We start from the raw sequence: 21029 nt of genomic DNA, 5'->3' as shown, positions 1-21029 counted from the left end.
TATTTATAAAAATATCCACTATACGTGACCTATACTTACAGTAAATGCTGCTCAAAGTGAGATAGTCTCTGTTGTATACATCATGCAATGTTTCATCTTGTCATGAGCTGCAAATGTGATTTCATTTACTTGTAATTTATCAAAGAGATATCTGGTATTTTCATAACGTGTATCTGTTTTCTCTCCAGACTGAAGATGGTAGATAAAATGTTCTGTCCCCAGAGGGTAACAGAACTACCTGCTTGACCTCGGTGAGCAAACAAAACAGTGTTACATCAACACACATCTTTAAAACGCACACAAATACTCCAAATTGCAATGGAAAGAAAAGCACACTTGAATTTGCAAGTTGTACGAAAGCACAATTTAAAGGAGAATTTAATGTGAAATTCACATTCATCAAAGGCAAAAAATAATAATTTTTGCGGACGAACACACTTTCCCTGTCGCAGTCGTCTCTCTAGGGGATGTGTGCGTGAGAGGAGAACTCGGGACGCTGGGCTTTGGGGAAATGAAGGCTTTGAGATTCGTTATTAAACTAGTGCTGTATCATCCCCGAAGACCTCCTGAGGTCCTGCACTTCTCTCACTTCTGCGTGAAACAAACGTCAAACTGTAACTTATTCACTTTAGGAATTTCTCTCTCAGACATTTTTCATTTATTCATTCATATGCTTGCTCACTCATTTCTCTTTTCCGTATGGACTCCATAGGCCTTTCTCTCCTTGACATGCCCCAAGGGACAGAAATTCCTTTGTTGCACACAGCATGCGTGTGTGTGCTTAAATGTAGTCGGCAAGGCTTAAATTTGGTTTCATACCAAATCTGCCTTTATTCACAAAGCCTACGCATGGCACGCCTGTTGTCTTGTAAACATGAAATCTCTAGCTTGTTTAACCTCCTAATTCTGTGTCTTTAATAAAGGTAAGTATTGATAAACAGTCATTACATGAGGTTTGGATTGAAGATCTGGCTAGACAGTGAAAGCAAGGATCTGTTTGATATAGCAGAATCATTATGCTCATTATGTCTTAAGAGAGAGCGAGAGAGTATTATTATAGAGCCATTATGTGCACAACATCAAACACAGCAAAACACACATATTTTCATGTTTAGACAGTAAAGCATTGTGTACTGTATGTGTGTCTTGATGAGTTGACCTGTGTGTGAGGAGATATTGGTGTTTTTTTAATTCCGTTTGACTCTTGTAGATGAAACCTTTTTGATTTCTAAACACAAAGAAAAACATCACATAATGTAAATAAGTTGACAGAATAAGAATATGTTAATAACTCAATTTTGACAAAAATGTCATGGAACCTTAATATGAACTATTAATACATGAAAGTGTAAAATTAATGTAGATTTTATAGAATTTGGGTAAATTTGATAAGAAATGTTTGAGTTCATACTGAAATCCTCAATAATTTGGACCTTTGATTGACTTGACATAGGCTACCTGAGCTCAGTTTGTGACATTGTTGGGGATTTCTGGGTCATTTTATAAGGAGAAATATCAAAGACCATTTACTCTCCATTCAATCTCATCAATGTCTAGAATATTAGATAGAACAATATTAATGATGAAATCTCTTCTTATGTCTTATGGGTTGTTGTAAATTGAAAATGATTTCAGGGTTTTCATTTTTCAGGTCAGGATTCTGGAAAGACCAGTTCAGACTTTTTTATGCAGCTAACTGCTAATTCGGCGCTGGTCTAGGTAATGAAACTAACTATATTGTTAACATGCTGATGTCTTGTAAAGAAGTCTAGTTAAAAAGCATGGTCAGGACACCAGAACCCCACGCTGGGGACCAACATCCAAAACACAACAAAAGCTGGTGACCGGCAAAGAAGGATTTAACTAGAGAGCAGGTGTTTGTGTTTAGAGCTCTGGACAGGTGTGCAACCACAAACACAATGAGAGAGAATGACAAAGAGAGAAACAAACATTTTTAAATGTAATACGAACAAGACACCATTTATACAAATGTATGCATAACTTTATTTGAAAGTGATATCTTGGTTCTTAAATAGGGAAATAGGTCACAAAAGTTAAAAAATGGGTAAATGCATCTTTACTTCAGACTAAAGCTTGCAAGAGAAGCACTGTCTGAAATATCTAATAAGAATAAAATATCTTAATATTAATTTCCCCCACAGACCGGGTGAGGTAGTAGAAACAAATCCCCGGCGTGAAATATTTGAAACACAAAGTGAAACATTACAATGTTAAAGCTATGACAACACAAATAAACACACAGACCTTTATAAACGCATAAAGTTCATTGAAGACATCCTGATATACAGGCTGTGCTAGTGCTATACATTTCAGCAGGCGCAGCAGAGAAACATACATATCCATAATATGCTCACATGTACACACACACTCCCATGTACACAAAACTAGAGAATGATCTCATTTGGGTTTCCGCGGCTACCACAGGGGTTTCGGGTATTTGCATGTTTGACTCAGCATGCTTTGTCTCGTTCATTGAAACGAAAGCGATTCCAGGTGAAAGAGTTCAGCTAGTCACAGCAAAACCCTCTTTCAGACATTTTAATGATTACAAATGTTTCAGCTGATTGACATTCTACTCAAAGTTTGGACTGAATTTTCCTCTTGATTAATGTGGACAATTTCACTGCAGTTTTCTCCCTTCCCAGAAACACCACACACAGACATAAGCCTACGCACGCATAAGTAGGCACGTACACACGCATACACTCATGCTTCAAATCAGACTTCAGTTCTAAGTGAAAAAATGCTCGAGATGTATAACATTAACAGGACATGTATATGAGTAATACTTTGTATTGCATTGTAGAAACGTGCCCGAAAAAGTGCACCGATATAACTCGCTTTTTGTCATTTGTGTGGAAATTCACAAGAAATCTAACCACCATGCAAACCTTGAAGTCGTAGTTAGAAGTTAGAGTAAAAGTACCGTTATTTGCTCTGATTGGGGTAAATAGGCGTCTGGACCTTATCAAAGGCTTCACACACATTAAAGGGCTTATGATGAGAACGAGAATGCATGAACTGATGAACGCCGAGAGGTTCACTGATGTTTTCTTTGTTCTGATTGAGACAGACTCGCTCTCATTGCCCATGGTGGGAATGTAAAATATAAAGACTATACACTCAGATAGCCAGATGTTTTCACACACTATACACAGCTATGAAAAGGGCAAGTTTGGGTCAGCTCTGACACACTTTTACTCAACCCTAATGCTTTTTAACATACTGCTCCATTAGAAAATGGCATGTTACGCAGTGAAGAATCTCATAAAAATCATATGAAAATGTCATTTTATGAAAGTCTACTTGTGTTTGATCCAACCGTTTTGTCTAGCTGCAATAAATACATTCCTATCTATGACCACATACAGCCATTTAATGGCCATTCAAGACACAAAACATGATTATATAACTTTTTCTAACATTCATTAAAGTCTATAAAAGCAGATTAAGTTCCAGTTCATCAACAAATCCCACCCACCAACCCACGCCAACCCAATTCAGATAGATATTTATGTAAAACATAATAACTTTGAATATCATAACAGACACAAGTACTTTCTTCCTTACAAATAAGAGACAACTTATTAACAAATAACCTTTCAGAAGTGCTTCATACTCTCAATATATTTTAAAGCCCTATATGTGGACTCTCAGAGCAATAGAGAAATATGCAGTAAAGGCGGTGGAAAGAAAGACAGGTAGAAATGTAGTCACAAAGATAAGTCTGAGGGCAGACAGCTTAGTATTTGTTCGAGTATTACTGCCCTAACATTGCCCTAAAGTGTGCGTCACCACAACAGTTCAAAAGGCAGAGGGTACTTCAGCTAAACTCAAACCTCTGTTAGTGGATTTTCTCACAACATGAGTCTCTCGTTTTGAAGACAAGAATCAGGGTTTGTCTTATTTGGTTTCCATGACAGCAGAAAAGATACTTTCATGTTAGTCAAATATCTCACAAACGCTCTGTGTCCAGGTGAAGTGACATCTCCTTTGGCATGACAACCTCCAAACCTTTATCCTCCCGATATGCATCTTTGCATCTCCTGTAATGCACTACCAATCTGCCCCTCGTTCTTCTACAATGTCTCGCTCTCAGTGCTTCTTACAGGTGTACACCTCCTCTTCTCGAACACAGGTTTCGCACTCTACATGGCAGCACCATCGGACTTGGCAGTGGCAGGAGAGGGTGGTGAGGCGGAGGGCTGTGTTGTAGCCCCGCCCACAGCACAGGCTGCTGCAGCTGGTGTCTTTGGAACAGGTCTTGCCGGCCGTGCCGGGCGAGTAACGCGAGGGCCTGCAGAAGCTGGGCGACTCCTCCAAGAACACCAGCTCTGTGGGTCGTGGGCGAGGGCCTGTGTTGCTGTGTCGACGTGGTCCCGCCAGCTCCGTCTCGCCCGTGGCGGCGTTGGTGATGCTGTGCACGCGGACTGCGGTGTCGTGACGGTACTTCAGCAGGTTGCCCGTGTCGTGAAACGAGGAGAGCTGCTTCCAGCACGTCCTCACGCCGCACGAACCGGAGACGCCGTGACACTTACAAGTAGTTTTGAGTCCGCTCTTCACTGCCTGAGAGAAAGACAGAAAAGACATGAGCATACCAGAAAAAAAGGGCGTGGGATTGATTAAAAGTGTGTTATCTTCTCAAAAATGAGGAGGTGGGACAAACATAAAAATAATGTTAATAAAGTTCACAACAGTAAGGTTGTGGAATTTGGAGAATGCTGTAGGACTCTATAGCCTTGAGGTGAAGATATTGGGTTGACGTGGGGTAGATGATGGATGCAGGGGGAATGTCTGAGCTGGCAGTCTTTCAACTCTGACCTGCACCTCTTGAGGACCTAAAACCGCCATTTCTCATTCTCAGATCAGCACATTTCCATCTTTGTTTCTTTGCTCTCTCTCTCTGAGCTTACACTCGTGTGTGTGTGTGTGTGTGTGTGTGTGTGTATTTCATTATTCAGTTAATAAAGGTTCTTTTCTGTCTCTTATTGGGGAAGTGGGTTACAGAGCACTGCAGTCAATCTAAAAGGGCCCAGGGGCAGATGGAAGGTCAAATGGTCGATGGGGTGATCCACCCTACACTGGTATGAGCTCCCACCCGAGGGCCACCTGAGAAACAATGTCAAGTGAGAAAACAGCAAGAATCTGAAAGACGATGGTCTAACAAGTTCTCATCCTCCTTTGCTTGTTTTTGTTAACCGCCATCTGTGGCCCGAGGTGTCAACTGTGGGAACCAGCAAAACCGAAGTCTGATAAGATCCGAATTTGTCCAGCCGTTTCTTTCTCCTTGAATCTTTTTTCATAAACCCTCCCCCTTTTCGTCCTCTCTCATTCTCTCGCTATCTCTCTTTGGCCCTAAGGCTGCCAGTCTCCTGGTAACAAGACTGTCTTTGGGGGCGTTACGAAGATTTATGAAAGTCTGTGAGTGTGGCGGCGTGACAGGAGCGGCGAGGCAAACAGTACGTGGAAAAAATGCTTGTATACCACAGAGGCCTCCTCTCTGAATAATCGCCCTGACGGGAGACCTCTAATTTTGAGAGGGTCCCCACAGCAAGCACCGTCATGCCTGGACCAGGGGAAGGAACACCTGGCTCCAGACAGCTGGCCAATGCCTGCTCACCTACCTGCCTCACCCCATTCAATGAACTCTCCTCTGGGCTACAATGAACAGACCGCACCCCTACGACCAAGAAACTCCTCTGGTGCGTGGTGGACGTGAAGGTAGAGAGAGAGATTAACCCTTTCTGATGTTCACTTCTAACAAAAAAGTACCAAAACTGTGTATTTCTGGGCGTGTGCAATGGCAAAAGTCATTGTTTACACTGAAGCACAATATAAAATACATTGGACATAAATATGGTGATCATTTAGTTTTAAATTATTGATTAGGGAAACAATTTATACCTTGACAGTGATGTAGGTTGCTTTGGATAAAAGCATCAGCCAAATGCATGGAAAAATCAAACGCATAAATGTAACGTCAGTGAATAAATACCAGGTTCCTTCTTGATGTAAAGTGCAAAACATCTGATTTTTCTGCACTGAATAGCAAATAGGTGTACAAGGACAGTACAACTTCAGTATCATCAGTAGGTTTGTGACAGTCTGGCTCTTACCCGGGTGCCAACGTTAATGTTGTGGGCGTCAATCTGGGCACGCAGGTCCTTGCTGACCCGTTTTTGCCCCAAGAACTTCTTGAGAAACCTAGTGCTGTATTTCAGATTGTCTCCACAGACGCCCCACTGCCAGGCCTCGCGGTGCTGCAGACCCGGAGAGTCGTCGCAGGTGCAGCGCTCCATCCGCCCTGAGCTGCAGGCTTTGGCCAGTGCGTGAGACAGTGCCGCAGATGAAACGGCGAGCAGAAAGGCCGTCTCCTTGAACCCTGATTGAGTGAATCATTCAGAAATGAGCACCATTGCGTTATAAAGTGCAGTGTTGTACATTGTATATTATAGAGTGAATTTAGGGGCATTTTGTTTTTCACTTACATGAATATGTTGGAACATTTTAGCGCATTGATAGTATTATTGTTTAAGATGTTTTGTAAGCCTCATCTGAATAGGAAGATTTCATGCTAAATGTCAGTGTTTTCTTGAAAAGAAAACCTAAACGATAAAGATGTTTTATCTGTTATAAAACTAATTATCCCCCAACCCAGTCACTGTCTTTATGTAATTTGTACACATTAAACATTTGTTTAAATTCTCTAATGTGTTATATATTTGGACCATGTGCAACTTTTCCAATAAGTGTTAAATGCAGCGTTTTGTCACAACCCTTTCGCCATAATCCCCCACGCGACCTCTTTAAACAGTTATTTGTTAAACCCAGAATTGAGGCAGGGTTATTTTGATGCAATTAATTATTATTTAGACTAGGAAAAGTTTTGTAATAGATGAAAGCGCGCGATCACGCCGCCCTTTTCCTCTGAGAAATGGGCGCTTTTCCTGGAGATAAAAATACTTCGGCTGGCCCCGCGAGGCCTCACCGCACAGGGACTCCGCGCTTACTCCCTAATTACCAGCGGAATGACCTGCACATGGCTTTCACATTCTGCGCATTTACGAACATGTCTGTTTGGAAACAAGCACCACAAATAACGAGAAGATAAATGGGGGTTTCTGCGTCGTTGGTAATAGCCTGCACTCTGTGGCATAAAAGTTTATATAAACATAAAAAACATTTTCAGCAAATGTAAAATGTTTTGTTGGAGCTATTCAAACTCACAACATGTAAAACTGAATATAAATTTGAGAATGAATTTGGACACCTGGCTGGAGTCTCCAGTTTGGAGGATGCTGCATTTCTCGCAGTACCTCACCTCGTTTTAGAAGGCTTGCGCGCCCATCCATGCTACAGTTCCAGCGCTCGTTGCGGAACTGATAGCGGCACTCCAGGAGGCTAAGGCGGACAGATTCCCTCAGAGTCTCCGCCAGCCCCGGTTCCCGCCGACACATGCGCTTCTGCCGACGCGTCAAGGTCATCTGCTCGCATTGCTTCAGGTGCAATTTACCGTTCGGAGGTTCGTTGGAAAATGGACCAGGCAGAAAAACCAGGGGTTCGCGACCTGTAAGCCTAAAACATTAAAAAATGCATACAGTAAATAAACGGTTTAATTGATAGCATTGGTTACACTTAGACCGTTATTTTTAAATGTCCTTTAAAAACATGCTCAATTTAACTCTCAGAGTGATTTTTGCATGTCTTTTTTTCCACAGCGATAAACTTGTTAATAAATGACTTCTTTTAATTATTTGTTGCTCTTTTCTTGTTTTTCTGCCAATGCGCACTTGTGGTGACACGCGTGCTTTGAATATTTTGAAATACATCATTTGAATAGTCGAGTTTGAATAGAGAATGTACAGATACCAGACTACACGTGTTATATCCAAAGTCACTGTTTGGAGAGTGCGCATAAAGCTTTTTCAAAATAAAACTTCTGTGGAGGAACAGAAACTTCAGAAACCACTTTTAAATAAAATGCATTGCAGCGTGTTTATAGGATTCTTAATATAAACACCAGTGGGGCAACGTCCTGTGACTTCGAGCCAGAAAGATCTTAATGATCAGGTAGCGCGAGGGTAAGCACACAGTGCAAAACCATCGGAAGACATCTGGATCCAAATACACATCGCCGCTTTCAACAGCAATATTCGCCTTGTACAGCATGATACTTTAAAAATATTATGTTGAAAATAATTCTAAAGGTTTTACTTGCGCAATACCCTTTTGAGATATGTTTTTTATATATAATATAAAAGCTCGGTTTTACATTACTATACAATGCCACCTAGGCTACTTCAAATCATTATTAACTCAACTACTTTTTGTAGACAGTAAACAATAACAAACAAACAATAACAAGAAAGGCCAATGCGTAATTGCGCATAGGATATCCAAATTCACCAAAATCTCTCCACCTGTTGCGCCAGACAAAACATGAACTCAGCTGTTCACCCCGTGTTCCATATTTTAAAATATGTCCATTCCTTAGAAATAACACTAGTGCACACAGAGGCCGTTTCCATGGCTTCAGAAATGAGGGAGGATTTAAAAAGCACTGCTGACCCGAAATAGGCTGCTGCGTAGGAGAGAAGGCTGCAGAGGGCAAGAAGTCGCAGCAGACAGGCAGTCCTCGGAAGCCCGGTGCACATGATGACGGGTCGACGCTGCTCTTCATTGCGCTATCTGTCCGTATAGAAATCCCAGCTGTGCTGGACAGCGCAACTTCTTAAAGGGGAAGAAACTTATTTTGGCCCTTTGGGTGGCGCAGTCCTGAGAGAGCGAGAAACGCGCGGCAAATTTATTGGTTCACTGTCATTTACTCCGCCCATCGCCAATGAACTCCAGTTGTGCTGAATATTGGCAGGTGCTCTTCACTTTTGTGGTTTCTGTTTATTGAAGTCGTGTGCAGAGTCATTTAATCATTGGTACCTAGTAACTAACTAGCTAGTATTTAGTTGTAATGCGTTGTTTGATAATAGCCTATATGAACTTAATATACATTACAAATGCTACATTTATTCCTGCTCATGTTATGGAATAACAGTTATTCACAGTTTACAAAAATATTAGGAAAAGGGAAGTGTACAATTAATGAAATAAAAGATAAATAATTTATTTTATTCTTATACCAACAACTTAGTAGGATAATGATTCAGCATGTTTACTCTTGTGTCGTTCCAGCACCTTGTTTACAAACTGTGGCTCCATTCTCATTTCCTTAACATCATTAACTATGATGCTGTTGTTTTACTTTTGTCATCACTAAGCAGAATATAATGAGCTAATCACGTCTGATCTTTCATCTCAGTTCCTCTCCCCTCCATCAGTGACCGACTGGGCTCCAGATTTCCCTCATGATGCCACCTTTGTTCAAACATCCACCTTTATGATGGAGGAGTGTCAGGTGCACTTCCGGCTTTTGCTGCAGACCAAACAATTTGGAGAACACATACCCTACTCATTTAATTTGAATATATCGGTAGGACTTGTACATGGAAAGAAAGGTTACACATTCATCTTTCTTTCAAATGAATGGGACTGTTGTATTTTAGGATTTTAAACTATTTGAAACCAATAAATAGGGATCCATTTTCATGCTAAATGGGACAGTATTTTTGTGTTACTTTTTTAAAACTGTATCTTAGCAAAGGTTTTCTTTATCATGTTGATAGTAAAACCATATCTGACTCTGGATTTGTGCCAGTGACGTTAAAGTTTCTAGTTCAATTTTAGGCAGTTAGCCCTTGAGAATGTTATTCAGCAAACAAGGATATTTTGTCGAATTGTTGTAATACAACTATGCTGTTAAATTTTAAAAACAATTTCTCCATTCGTTTATTTGACATTTCATGGACATTTCAGGTAGGCCTATAATAAAAAGACTTATTTTTTAATAAGACTTATGTCTTATTTTTGTCACTCTTTGTGCAACCTAAAAAAAATCTTCTGCATCACTGACACAGAGTATCACAACGTCCCACAGTGACCTAAAATCGTCAGGTCTACTGTCTATGTACAGGTACAAAAAAAAAACAGACGTCAATAAACTGGCAGTAGTGGATTTACAGTGGCTATGGTGTCTTGCCTGTAGCACCATCTGCTGGCAAAACTATAGAATCAGTTTTCAAAACGAACACCATCTGGTTTTAGCCATTTAGCGTCTGCTTATCCACTCACTTTTTGAGGATTGACCACAGGTTCTCTATATGGGATTGACATCTGGGGAGTTCGCAATTATTTAAAATGCATCTGATCACTCTGCATAATTATTTATAAACAAAGTGAATGAACACCACAACAGATTGAGCAGAAGTCTACAAAACAACAACATGTCACTGCCAATACTTTTGGCCACGACTGTACAAAAGGGCAATGATGTAGTATGTCTGCCGCTAGAGGGTAATCTTCTCAAACTAATCGAAGCAACCAATCCCTAATTTATAACGTTCAGCATGCGTACACAACACAACACAAAATAAATCCGTGTAGTTGGTTTATATTAGTTCAGTTCGAAAATACAAATACCACATAGTAAGCATAATTTGCTAAACGTCTTTCATTTCGAATTTGCATGCTATGAGGTGGCCTGTCCACGCTTACCTCTGCCCTCCGAGTACTCACGCCCACTATGCAATCATTGGACGATGACGTTTATAGGGCGGATTTTCATAAATACACTTTGAACAATGTGATAGGGCAACACTTAAGCGAGGGCGGGGTACATGACGCCATCGTCCTCGGACTAGAGAAAGACGCCATTTTGTTTTTAGCGGTAAGGAGGAGAACCGGAAAATTGTAGCGAAACTGCATCAAAAGGTAACTAATACTCAAAAAAGGTCTATGTGTTGTCATGCTGACGCATGTTCACCGAGTTCAATTACGTTTAATGTGGTCAACATTTGGCCAACAGAAGACAAGAGCTCGGTTTTGAATTATCGTTTGAGTCAGGGAGGCTAGCTAGCTAACTAAACGGATGTTTGCTTAGCTGATGTGGAACTGTGAAGGCAGCTCGCGCCTATTAGCTTTTAGACGCCTTTCTGCACGTCTTCGTGTAAAACTGTTTATTTATCATGTAAAAAGGTAGAGCTGTAGAAATGCACGTGAGTAAGCGAAGCAAAATGTTTAGCAGCTGAGTAAACATTATAGTCATCTTGTTGCCTTGCCTGCGCCCTTAGCACATTAGCAGAAGATAAAGAGTAGGTCTCGATAGAAGTAAAACATTCACTTTACAATCAATGACTTTTACATTGATTCGAAATATAACGTTAATGCAGACCTTTACGCGACTGTAGAGTAGAGTGACTGTAACTGTACGTTATTTGATAGATCGATAGGTCGGTTGCTTAGCTGCGTGTTTGTACAGTGGCATTTCGCCTTAGATCTGTTTGACACCTTTGGTGCGAAGGCAGACCAATGTATCTATGGAGTTCACCAAAAATTATACTCTGTCGTTTGAGACGGCACAGTGTGATTGTGTTATGTCAATTATATAGCTAAAGATTATGGTTGTTATGGAATCTTAAGATAATAAAATAAAGTGTAATAATTCGTTGTCAAACACTACATAATCGTAGTTTAGCATACATTAAAGAGGTCGCTTTATTCACATTGAGTCTTAGATGGGAGTGTATTATAAGTGAAGATTCATTTAAACCACTTTCAGTTCAGGCCAGGCTGACCCTAAATGAGAAATACAGGCGTGTGACGTGTACAGGTGATTGTACCTACTGTTAACGTAACTAACGTCTGTAGTTTTACCGTTGCTCCTATAACAGTTGTAAGGTGCTGTGTAAGCGAGCAGCATAGCCTCTCATTTACCCTAATGAATGAGTGGCAGGTTGATTTCTGGTTAGGGAACACTTCTCGCTATACTAGGCTGTGTGTCTGTCGAAACATTGAGATCCCAGATGGAATCAGATGTTGTCATGTGACTTTCCTCTAGCCTCTGTTGTGCTCTCACTTCCTATTCTGACTCATAAAGGGTTTGTGCGAATGAATCATTTTTGTAATTTTATATCAGCTAAGGTTGCCATTAAGGAGCAGCACGAGCACACAATACAACGTCGCATTATCCCTGCATAACTGTGGTACCTTGTGCATGTACGTGCCGATTGCCAACAAAACACAGACATCGTGACTGACTCCGTTACACTTACCGCATGTGGTTCACGATCTCCAAATCCAGCGTTATATCCACCATTTATATAACATTCCATTTGGGACTAAGAAAAGTTGATACGTAAGGGAATTTCATTTAAAAAAAACTATGTGAAAGCTTTAGGAGGGTATCCAGCATAGAAATACTTTGTCATACATCCAACTCGTTTTTTGACAAGTTGACCATGTCAAGCATGAGAAGCCAGCACGTTTTTTAACATTGTAAAGAAGTCATAATGTATGAAACACTGTAGCACCTCCCCTTTAAGTATATTCAGGGAAGAATTGCATGTCAGGTCAGGTGTTGATCTTTCTCAAATTGAGTTTACAAAGCTTTGGATTGTCAAGTGCACAACTGAGCGTCATAATGTGAGGATACTGCCATATTGTGTATCTCTAGAGAAAACTCTTAAGAATTTAAGACTCTTTGTTTTTCATATACCCAAACTGCTGGAATGTAGTTTGCTGCTACTCCCTGCTGAAAAAATAAACCTCCTCTGTGTGTAATATATGTGAAGTTTACTGTGAATGTTAGCAGTCAGATACAAAGTTTTGGATTGGAAGTTAAATGCCTGTTTCCTATTGCTTTTTTATGTATGTGAAAGTTGCTGTGCTGTTGAAGTGTAAAGCTGATGACTGAATGGCGCCATCATATACACAAGAGCTTAACCTTAAATGCCATCAGTTTCAGCATGACTAGTTCAATCTGTTGAAACCAGCGGAAACAAAAAAGCTGTCAGCAATAATCATCACATCTGATGCATGATTAAAATGCATTGCTGCAGAGAGGGGAAAAATGAAATTTTCATTTACCACAATACTTTGCTCCAGTTCTATAGAAGTGATCAACATACCCTTTCGTTAAACTCTATGAGAGACTAGAATGTTAAATTCTTCTAGACTGATAAAATGATAAGTGATGGAGATGTGCAGTTATGCCTTCGACAGTAGTAAGAAAAGCTTCTCATTTTACCTTCTCAATTTAATAATTAAACTTGCTTGGTTTTGATGAATAATGCATGTTCTTTTATTTGAGGCTGTCATATAAAACAGCATTTTGACAGGTTATTTTTCTAAATCTTTTCTTGTTCTTGAAAACACATGGATTACATTTAGTCAGTCTGTGGTGCTGGTTAACTGGAAAAATGCCTCAATGTAAGTTTACAGCTCTTCCTTGTACTCTGTTTTACTGATGCTGTTCCCATAGTGGGTGTTTTTGAAATCGTTTGAGGCTTGTGTAGTAATTTTGCTGAAGTGGGGGTGGGGAATGTGCTCTTCATGGTGTCTCTGCACTGTGAAACCCACCCTCACTTGAGCCAAAGTGCATTGCAATGACATCACTACAGGTGTGTTCTCACAACATCCGTTGATGCTAACCTTTTTGTTGTGTTATCCCAACAAGGATTTTAAAAGTGTTATCGACCTATATTGTGATGGAAATGGATTATTAAAATGGTATTTGGGTTTAACCATGATTGATCCGCAGAAGTGGCAGTTTCCTCATGTTTGAGTTCCAAATTCTAGCATGATAAAACATTCTACTAATAAATATTTTCAGTGATTAAATATTTTCAGTGATTAAATATTTTTAATACATTAAGTACTCAATGAAAGACCCTTTTCATTTTTGCATGTTTAGAATTGTCTGTTTTTCCATCATTAAACGGCTAATATAATGGCCATTTGCCCTTTACAACTGTAGATATTGCCATCGACAGAAGTCTTTAAAAACTATTTTGGTCAACCACCGCACACGTTATAAAACAAATTAACTAGGGATGCACCGAATGTTCGGCCACTGAAAATGTTTGGCCGAATATAGCAAAAAAACGCAAGTTCGGTGTTCGGCCAAATATGTGAAGTGCCCGAATACATTTTACCGAACATGACTCGTGATACGATCAAGCAGCAACAGCGCAGAGAGAGAGAGAGAGATTACTGCCGCAAACTTTTTGGGCGTGTGTGTGGAGCATTTTAAAGTGTCAGAGAAAGACACAGCACGGGACTTGCTGCACGGAAGTAAATTTCCGAATGAAAGCGTCTTTACAGGTCGGTAACTTTACTTCAGACGGAAGCGGGCTGTCTGACAGTAGTCCCGCCGCTCGCGACATCCTTTGACATCATACAGTGGTCGCGTGCGCACAGTTCCATGTACTAAACAACTTGTCAAAGTATGTTCTGTGCATCCTGGCTACGAGTGCACCTTCTGAGAGAACAGTCAGCTTTTGTGGGCGGAGTTTGGAGGAGAGACGTGAACTGATTGGTTGTCAGTCAGCATCAGTCAGAATTGCTTGCATTGGATATTTTTTTTTTCTCAAATCTTTTTGCAATGTAGCATATAATAATCCAACAGTTTTAGTTTATTCGTATTTTTATCTTATAGGCCTAATGTGGAGTGACAGTTTTTAATGAAGTGTTTTGTTGTAGAGGTACAGAGTAACTTACATTACATTCTTTTAGCAGTCAGTTATAGGCCTAATATAATAGGCTATTTTATAGGCTAAATTAATATAGGCTATTCATGAAGGGAGAGGGCTCAATCTTTTGTTTGAATTTACTTTGCTTTGCTCAATTTTATATTAAGTTGTATTGTATTTTATTGAAAAGCAAGACAAAAAACTGTTTGTAATTTATTCTTGTCCTTTTAGTAATGTTGTACAGCACAGTGGTCAACTACTGTTGTTTTTATTGTGCTTTATAAATACATTTTGATTGATTTTGATTGACAAATTATAAAAAGCACATTTTGACTATTCAGTTTGTGCAATAGTGAAAAAAATGGCTTAATAAATAGAAGAAATGCAAAAAACCATGTTCGGTATTATTCGGCCAAGTGTTTCACATCATGTTCGGCTTCGGCCAAGAATTTTCGTTTCGGTGCATCCCTAAAATGAACAGTATACCAAAGCTATAAACAATAATGATGTGGTAAGGGTAGTGGCTGGTTGTTAATATTTCATCTCCCAAATGGAGTTGGTTTGTAATATAGTCTACATATTCCTGGACCAACCTCTATTTTAGGTACTACCTAAATTATAGAGGCTGAGCATTTATCAAAGGATCAGAGAAACAGTCTTTTCTTTAAATTACCAAGTCATTAAGTTATGATATGGTGCTTTTTCCGCACGGTGAGCAGTCAACACATTTTTTTTTCTTATGGAATGAATATAGTATGATATAGTGTGTGAACAACAGACACTTTTATTAGTGGAGCTGTTGATTGAGAATAGAATATACTTGGCCACTGCAAGGTGTAAATTGTCTGAGTTTTCAAGAATGTTGTAGGGATAAGAGAAACACACAAGAAGATACAACGTGACCCGTCCTTGGTGTATAGGGATATGGAGCCCTCATTGTGTAAAACTGCAGCTGGTTGGATTAAAGTTTAAGTCAGTTGATGGGGATCAGCCTCTCTTTCTCTCTGATTAATTTAGAAGGCTGATGTCTCCTTTTACAGGTTCTTCAGGTTTCTGGTTACTTTCTGTATTCTTCTTTCCACCAGTGGCATCCTGCATTCACCTCATAACTGAGCCTATTGTTTCTCTGTGCTTCTCCTCCCTTCTCTTGTTTCTTTACATTGTGAATCAGGTCTGAACTATACTGGTTTTCTCCGCTGACAGATGTCAATGAACTATAACCTCCATTTTTTTTTAACCTGTTTGGACTTAACGTCACAAATAACAACTGACTTCATGCCTCATTTCAACACGTTAATTGCTGTATAACTCAACTTTCTCTCTCTCTTTTTCTCTGCAGATCAGCCACCATGGGGAACATGTTTGCAGGCCTCTTTAAGAATCTCTTTGGAAAGAAAGAGATGAGAATTCTGATGGTGGGCTTGGATGCTGCTGGAAAGACCACTATCCTGTACAAACTGAAACTTGGAGAGATAGTCACTACCATCCCCACTATTGGTGTGTTGCACTGATACACCCTTTCACTGTATTATTGTGTTATTTTCTTAATAATGTCATGGTATGGCCAGATTCACATTTCGCTTTTTTTCCACGCGCATATTTGTTATTTTAAATGTAGACGTGCAGCGCGCATATTTTTCTAGGCGCATCGTCGCCGTATCGAGATGGAAATAGTTCAACTTTTCGGAGTGCCGCGCACGCACCGTGGGTCATTTGAAGAGAACAAGAGGTGCGGCTTGCGTTTTCTGTGTGGTTTTAGACGCGAAATGTGAATCGGGCCTATTATTGTGCTCTTTAGAGTGTTCATTGCTATTTCAGACATCTAAACTAAATTGTATTTAACCTACGTTTTAGTCTGGCTACATCGTTTTTTTATTCAATAGTTGCCACTGTAGTTTTTTTATGAAATTCATTTTAACGGAAGCCTTAGTATTTACTGTGGAAAAATATAGTATTATGCATCTATGCAGTTTTAATATTGAAAAGTCCAGAATTAGGATTTACTATATATCTTGTGTAATGTGCATTATTTGACTTTTTGATTTCCCTCTTTAACTCTAGCTGTTTCCCATCCTCCTAACAACCCCCAACCCCCCACCAACCCCCCCCCCCTTCATTCCATCACTCTGTGTTTTCAGTTTTTATTCCACTGTCTTTCTTTGCTCACTGTGTGCGTATGGTAAAATTGTTGGCCTCGGGAGCTAGTGTTATGAGAATGGGGCCCCAACATGAGCCACATGGCCTCTCACCCCTCATTCTTCTCTTAAGCTGTTGTTTAACTTGCCTTTTACTGTACCTTTTACTTTAACTGTTGTATTTCTCTTTGTACAGGTTTTAATGTTGAGACGGTAGAGTATAAGAACATCAGTTTCACAGTGTGGGACGTGGGCGGTCAGGATAAGATCCGGCCGCTCTGGAGGCACTATTTCCAGAACACACAGGGTCAGTGTCCACACCTAAAGTGTGTACTATACGTTTAGCATCTCTTGGTTACATAACGCATGCTCAGTCTCAATCTTTTGCCGTTTCTTTCACAGGCCTGATTTTTGTGGTGGACAGTAATGACAGAGAGCGAGTTAATGAGGCAAGGGAAGAGTTGACGAGGATGCTGGCGGAGGATGAGTTGAGAGACGCTGTTCTGCTTGTCTTTGCCAACAAACAGGTGAGTGACAGCAGAACGAAGATTCTGGTTTGAATGCAAACATCAGCAATCCCATATTTTTGTGTTTTGTTCTGTTATTAATAGGTGTGGGAAAGATAGATACTGAATCTGGCTCCAAAAATCTATAGATTTGAATGATGAATGTAGCGGGATTTGCTTTACACAGACTGAAGCTGCATAGCGGGCTGTAATATTAGCCAATTACACTTGCTTGCTCTATTATGTAAAACATAAGTAGGGCAGGTCAAAGCAGACATTTGAGTACAGCTTTTATGCAGAATCGTTATACTTATCTTTTGATTCCTTGATGGATATCAAAAGAAGTGTCTAAACATTCCCAGCTCATATTTGCTAACCGCACTCCTCTTTCCATATCTCTACAGGACCTGCCCAATGCAATGAACGCAGCAGAGATCACAGATAAACTGGGCCTTCATTCTCTGCGTCACCGTAACTGGTACATCCAGGCCACCTGCGCCACCAGCGGAGACGGCCTGTACGAAGGGCTCGACTGGCTCTCCAACCAGCTCAAAAACGCTAAATGATCCATTCCACCCTCGTCTTTTGTCAGCGCTGTGTGTGTATGAGTGTGTGTAAAGGGTGACAGCACTGGTTTCAGTCTCACCCGGTTGCCCAGTTTATTCATTTATTTTCCTTGTCTAGTCTTGTGTACGTCTGAGCCTCTGCCCAGTGCTGTCTGATACACGCATGAGTGTGTGTGTGTGTTTTGAGTGTGGGAGCAGCCTTGCTGTGCCTTTCAAAATAGACACTCGGCGTACAGCACGGTTCTCTCTTTCTCTCTCCTCTCCCTCCTGATCCCCATGGTTTTCTGCACGCAAAGAATGACCCAGGATGTTAAATATTTCTGTTACCTAATACACTGAAATAAGACTATAGGCCTATGAGACTATATTCCCAATGTTTAAAGAAATCACGCATGACTTAAATGTTACAAGGTGTGAGTTGCCATTTTTGACCGACCCCACCCACCCCCACATTTGATAAAACTCATTGTAACCTGCATCAGGTTGGGAAAAAAAGAAACAGACAATAAAGTGAAATTTGCCATCCATTCTTCTTCGCGTTCTTTGAAAATCATGCTAAAGCTTTCAGGTATGTCACATGAAGCTTTTACAAAGATAGTGTCCATGTGCTCACTTTTCCTGCTGCTCTCCTCCGTCAAGCGCATTAAAGCACAAGTGTGTGAAACCGTTAGTTTACATGGAGTCAGTGTGTAAAATGGCTCGTATGTTGGGAAGACGTCTATGTGTGTCTGCTCGCGTTGAGTTTCACAGTGATATAGTCTAACTCCCTGAAAGATGGGGAAATGCTGTAGTTTGATCATAAAATTGGATCTCGGGCACTAACAGCCTTACATGTGTTTTGAATGCCATGTAAGAGGTGATAGCAGAGATGATGTGTGTGAGTTTGGGATTGTGAGGGAGTGAGCGCCCTCTGCAGGAGCAGTGAGGCCTTTGAGAGCTGCTCCCACTCAAATGATTCTTTTAGCTCTTTTTCTTTTATCGTGATTTATTATTTTTGGTTATTATGGTTGAGGTTTCCTGCATTCAGTTTAAATCTCATACATGTTCTGGTGAGGCCATCAAGGGCTTTTAGGGAGACATGCATTTTCCAAATTGTAATCTAAAGTTTAACATGTCTAATAGATAAATAACCACAAGCTGAACATCAAAGCACATTTGTCTGGTTAATGTTTTCTTTCATTTAAATAACACACATTATTCATGTTGTGTCCTACCCAAGGGTAACTTCATGCAATTCTATTAACTTATAGTATGAGTGGGCAAATGTCTTGTGTTCCCTTTCTTCCATGTTTCATATTTCGTTTTTTCTCCTAATGTTTCCCTGTCATCTGTTGATGGCTGCTTTATCTGATGCACCAGTCTGTTTTGAAACAATGTCTTTGATAGTAACAAGCACCAGCAGAAAGGCTGAGGTAACTAAAAGCGTGTATGCACATCTGCATACCCAAAACTGACAGACACATTTTACTCTCCTTCATATTCCAAAGGCAACTGCAGTGTTGAATACAGCATTGAACATACATGCTGTAAACATCACATTCTGGATGATTCTGGTAGCCCTTTACTGACCTCATATGGGAATGGCTGAATGTTTCGCCTTGTGTGAAACCTCATGGCAACATACATTTTGACACCCCCTCCACTATCACCAAAATTCAAATTTCATAACTCTAATGTTTTTTTGGCCTTTTAGTTGATTGTTATACAAATCTGTGGTAGGTGAGATTTATTTGAATAAGCATCTATGACAAGTAATTAAAGTGTATGAAATGTATTTAGCTTGCAAATTTCATTTAGCTGTCCTATATGTTCAGATGTGAAGCTTTAATTTCCAAAATTCTGTAAAATAATAATATGAAAGGAACGTGTGCATATGTTTGTTTTCTTTTACTTAAAATGGTTTTGTTTTTAGCTTTTTTTAAACCCATCTTGTAACAACTGATAAATGCACTATAATAAAGAGATCTCTATTACGATGGATTATATTGTTCCTTTAGTTTTCCTTTTATTTTGTCGGTATTTTATATTGTGTTCTCGTTCGTGGAGCTCTAAAATGTCGATGTCATTTTTGAGTTCATCGTTAGAGGGCGCTGTCGTGATGCTGGTAGAGGTTTAAGGAAAAACATGGCATGTCCGTTATTAAGAGATTAATCGAATCAACAGTAGAAAGCACCATTAGGAAATTCATGAGCTTTTAAGGCTTTAAATATTGAACTGTTTGGGATCAAGCACTTTCTTAATGTATGAAAGAACACGACTGTAAGAAATCTTTTGAGTGTTCACAAAAGAGAAAAATGCTTCTGGATTCAGAAGACTGTTAAGAGTGAGAAAGAACCTCTAATGTGATGACATCTTTTTTCTGCCACAGGACATAAAGGAAATAACTGAATAAAGTGTAAGAAATATCAACACCATTTAGAGAAACCTCCTCAACTGGAGAAAGTCTTTCAGGTGTTAAAAGACTAAAATTACACAATGCATTTAGTGCAGAAATGCTTACATATGTAAAAAGTGCATCCATGAAAAACTACACAAGGCCACTGCGATAAATGAGGGGCAGAAGGGAAAGTTACACATTATGACCACTTGTTTAAACAAAAGGCCTCACTTGATCTTTCTACAGATTCTACACTGCTTGCCATTTTGAACAAAATAAAAAGGCACTAGTCATATAATACAACAACTGGCAAATACAAAGTGCTGGAAGACCGGTCTCATCATCATCCAGCCACTCACAAGCAACATTTTCACCCTGGAAATGTAAAAATATCTTTGCCCATGCAGGTAATTGGCAGACTCAAATAGGTTCTCCATTAAAGACCTCATCTATGCTGTCCTTGTTGCCAATGCCAACAAGCTAGTTTCCAGTTCTGCCTGTTGTAATGAAACTCCAGAGCATAATAATACTAGACGGTATTGATGTGTTATCTGGTGGGGTATATTTGGTTTGTGCTAAAGATGCTGCTTTCAGGCAAGGAATTTAAAATCTTTCCCATTTTACTACATTCTCTAGCGTTTTCTTTCCTGCAAAATCATTTAACGGGCAAACAATGACATGCACTCTGATCTCCAAGTTATGAAAATCAGTCAAATTTATGCCAGCTAGCAGTTTAACACAACTGGATGTGCATTACCATAATATGTACCCTGTTAAGCCTATAGCTGTTAGATTACTGGTAAAGCAAGCAAAGGGGTTAGCACTGAAAGTCCATTTAACATGTT

The 21029-nt window shown here is 39.8% G+C and overlaps 2 protein-coding genes across 2 annotated transcripts; one reads left to right on the top strand and one right to left on the bottom strand.

Annotated features, from left to right (window-relative positions):
- Positions 1 to 2004: 2004 nt before the first annotated feature.
- Positions 2005 to 8773, bottom strand: wnt9b (wingless-type MMTV integration site family, member 9B). The gene is made up of 4 exons (XM_057346377.1): positions 8590 to 8773; positions 7343 to 7596; positions 6138 to 6403; positions 2005 to 4587 (listed from the first exon to the last, which is right to left on the bottom strand). Exons 1-4 carry the CDS (start codon positions 8673 to 8675, stop codon positions 4117 to 4119), a joined length of 1077 nt encoding a protein of 358 aa, XP_057202360.1. The 5' UTR covers positions 8676 to 8773; the 3' UTR covers positions 2005 to 4116.
- A 1961-nt stretch (positions 8774 to 10734) lies between these two features.
- Positions 10735 to 19787, top strand: arf2a (ADP-ribosylation factor 2a). The gene is made up of 5 exons (XM_057346367.1): positions 10735 to 10842; positions 15940 to 16097; positions 16932 to 17042; positions 17138 to 17262; positions 17646 to 19787. Exons 2-5 carry the CDS (start codon positions 15950 to 15952, stop codon positions 17805 to 17807), a joined length of 546 nt encoding a protein of 181 aa, XP_057202350.1. The 5' UTR covers positions 10735 to 10842; positions 15940 to 15949; the 3' UTR covers positions 17808 to 19787.
- Positions 19788 to 21029: the final 1242 nt, after the last annotated feature.

The sequence above is a fragment of the Triplophysa rosa genome, linkage group LG11, assembly GCF_024868665.1.
Source record: "Triplophysa rosa linkage group LG11, Trosa_1v2, whole genome shotgun sequence".
NCBI classification, from domain to species: Eukaryota; Metazoa; Chordata; class Actinopteri; order Cypriniformes; family Nemacheilidae; genus Triplophysa; species Triplophysa rosa.
The sequence above is the reverse complement of the archived record's forward strand: the minus strand, read 5'-3'. Positions and strand labels throughout refer to the sequence as shown.

What these genes read in the sequence shown, in the direction of transcription:
- wnt9b (XM_057346377.1), bottom strand. Translation starts at nt 8,675, where the DNA reads ATGTGCACCGGGCTTCCGAGGACTGCCTGTCTGCTGCGACTTCTTGCC. An exon ending in TACGCAGCAGCCTATTTCGG is followed by an intron (nt 7,597 to 8,589) that starts GTCAGCAGTGCT and finishes TTAATGTTTTAG; the next exon opens with GCTTACAGGTCGCGAACCCC. An exon ending in CGCAAGCCTTCTAAAACGAG is followed by an intron (nt 6,404 to 7,342) that starts GTGAGGTACTGC and finishes TCACTCAATCAG; the next exon opens with GGTTCAAGGAGACGGCCTTT.
- arf2a (XM_057346367.1), top strand. Translation starts at nt 15,950, where the DNA reads ATGGGGAACATGTTTGCAGGCCTCTTTAAGAATCTCTTTGGAAAGAAA. An exon ending in CACTACCATCCCCACTATTG is followed by an intron (nt 16,098 to 16,931) that starts GTGTGTTGCACT and finishes CTCTTTGTACAG; the next exon opens with GTTTTAATGTTGAGACGGTA. An exon ending in CTATTTCCAGAACACACAGG is followed by an intron (nt 17,043 to 17,137) that starts GTCAGTGTCCAC and finishes TTTCTTTCACAG; the next exon opens with GCCTGATTTTTGTGGTGGAC.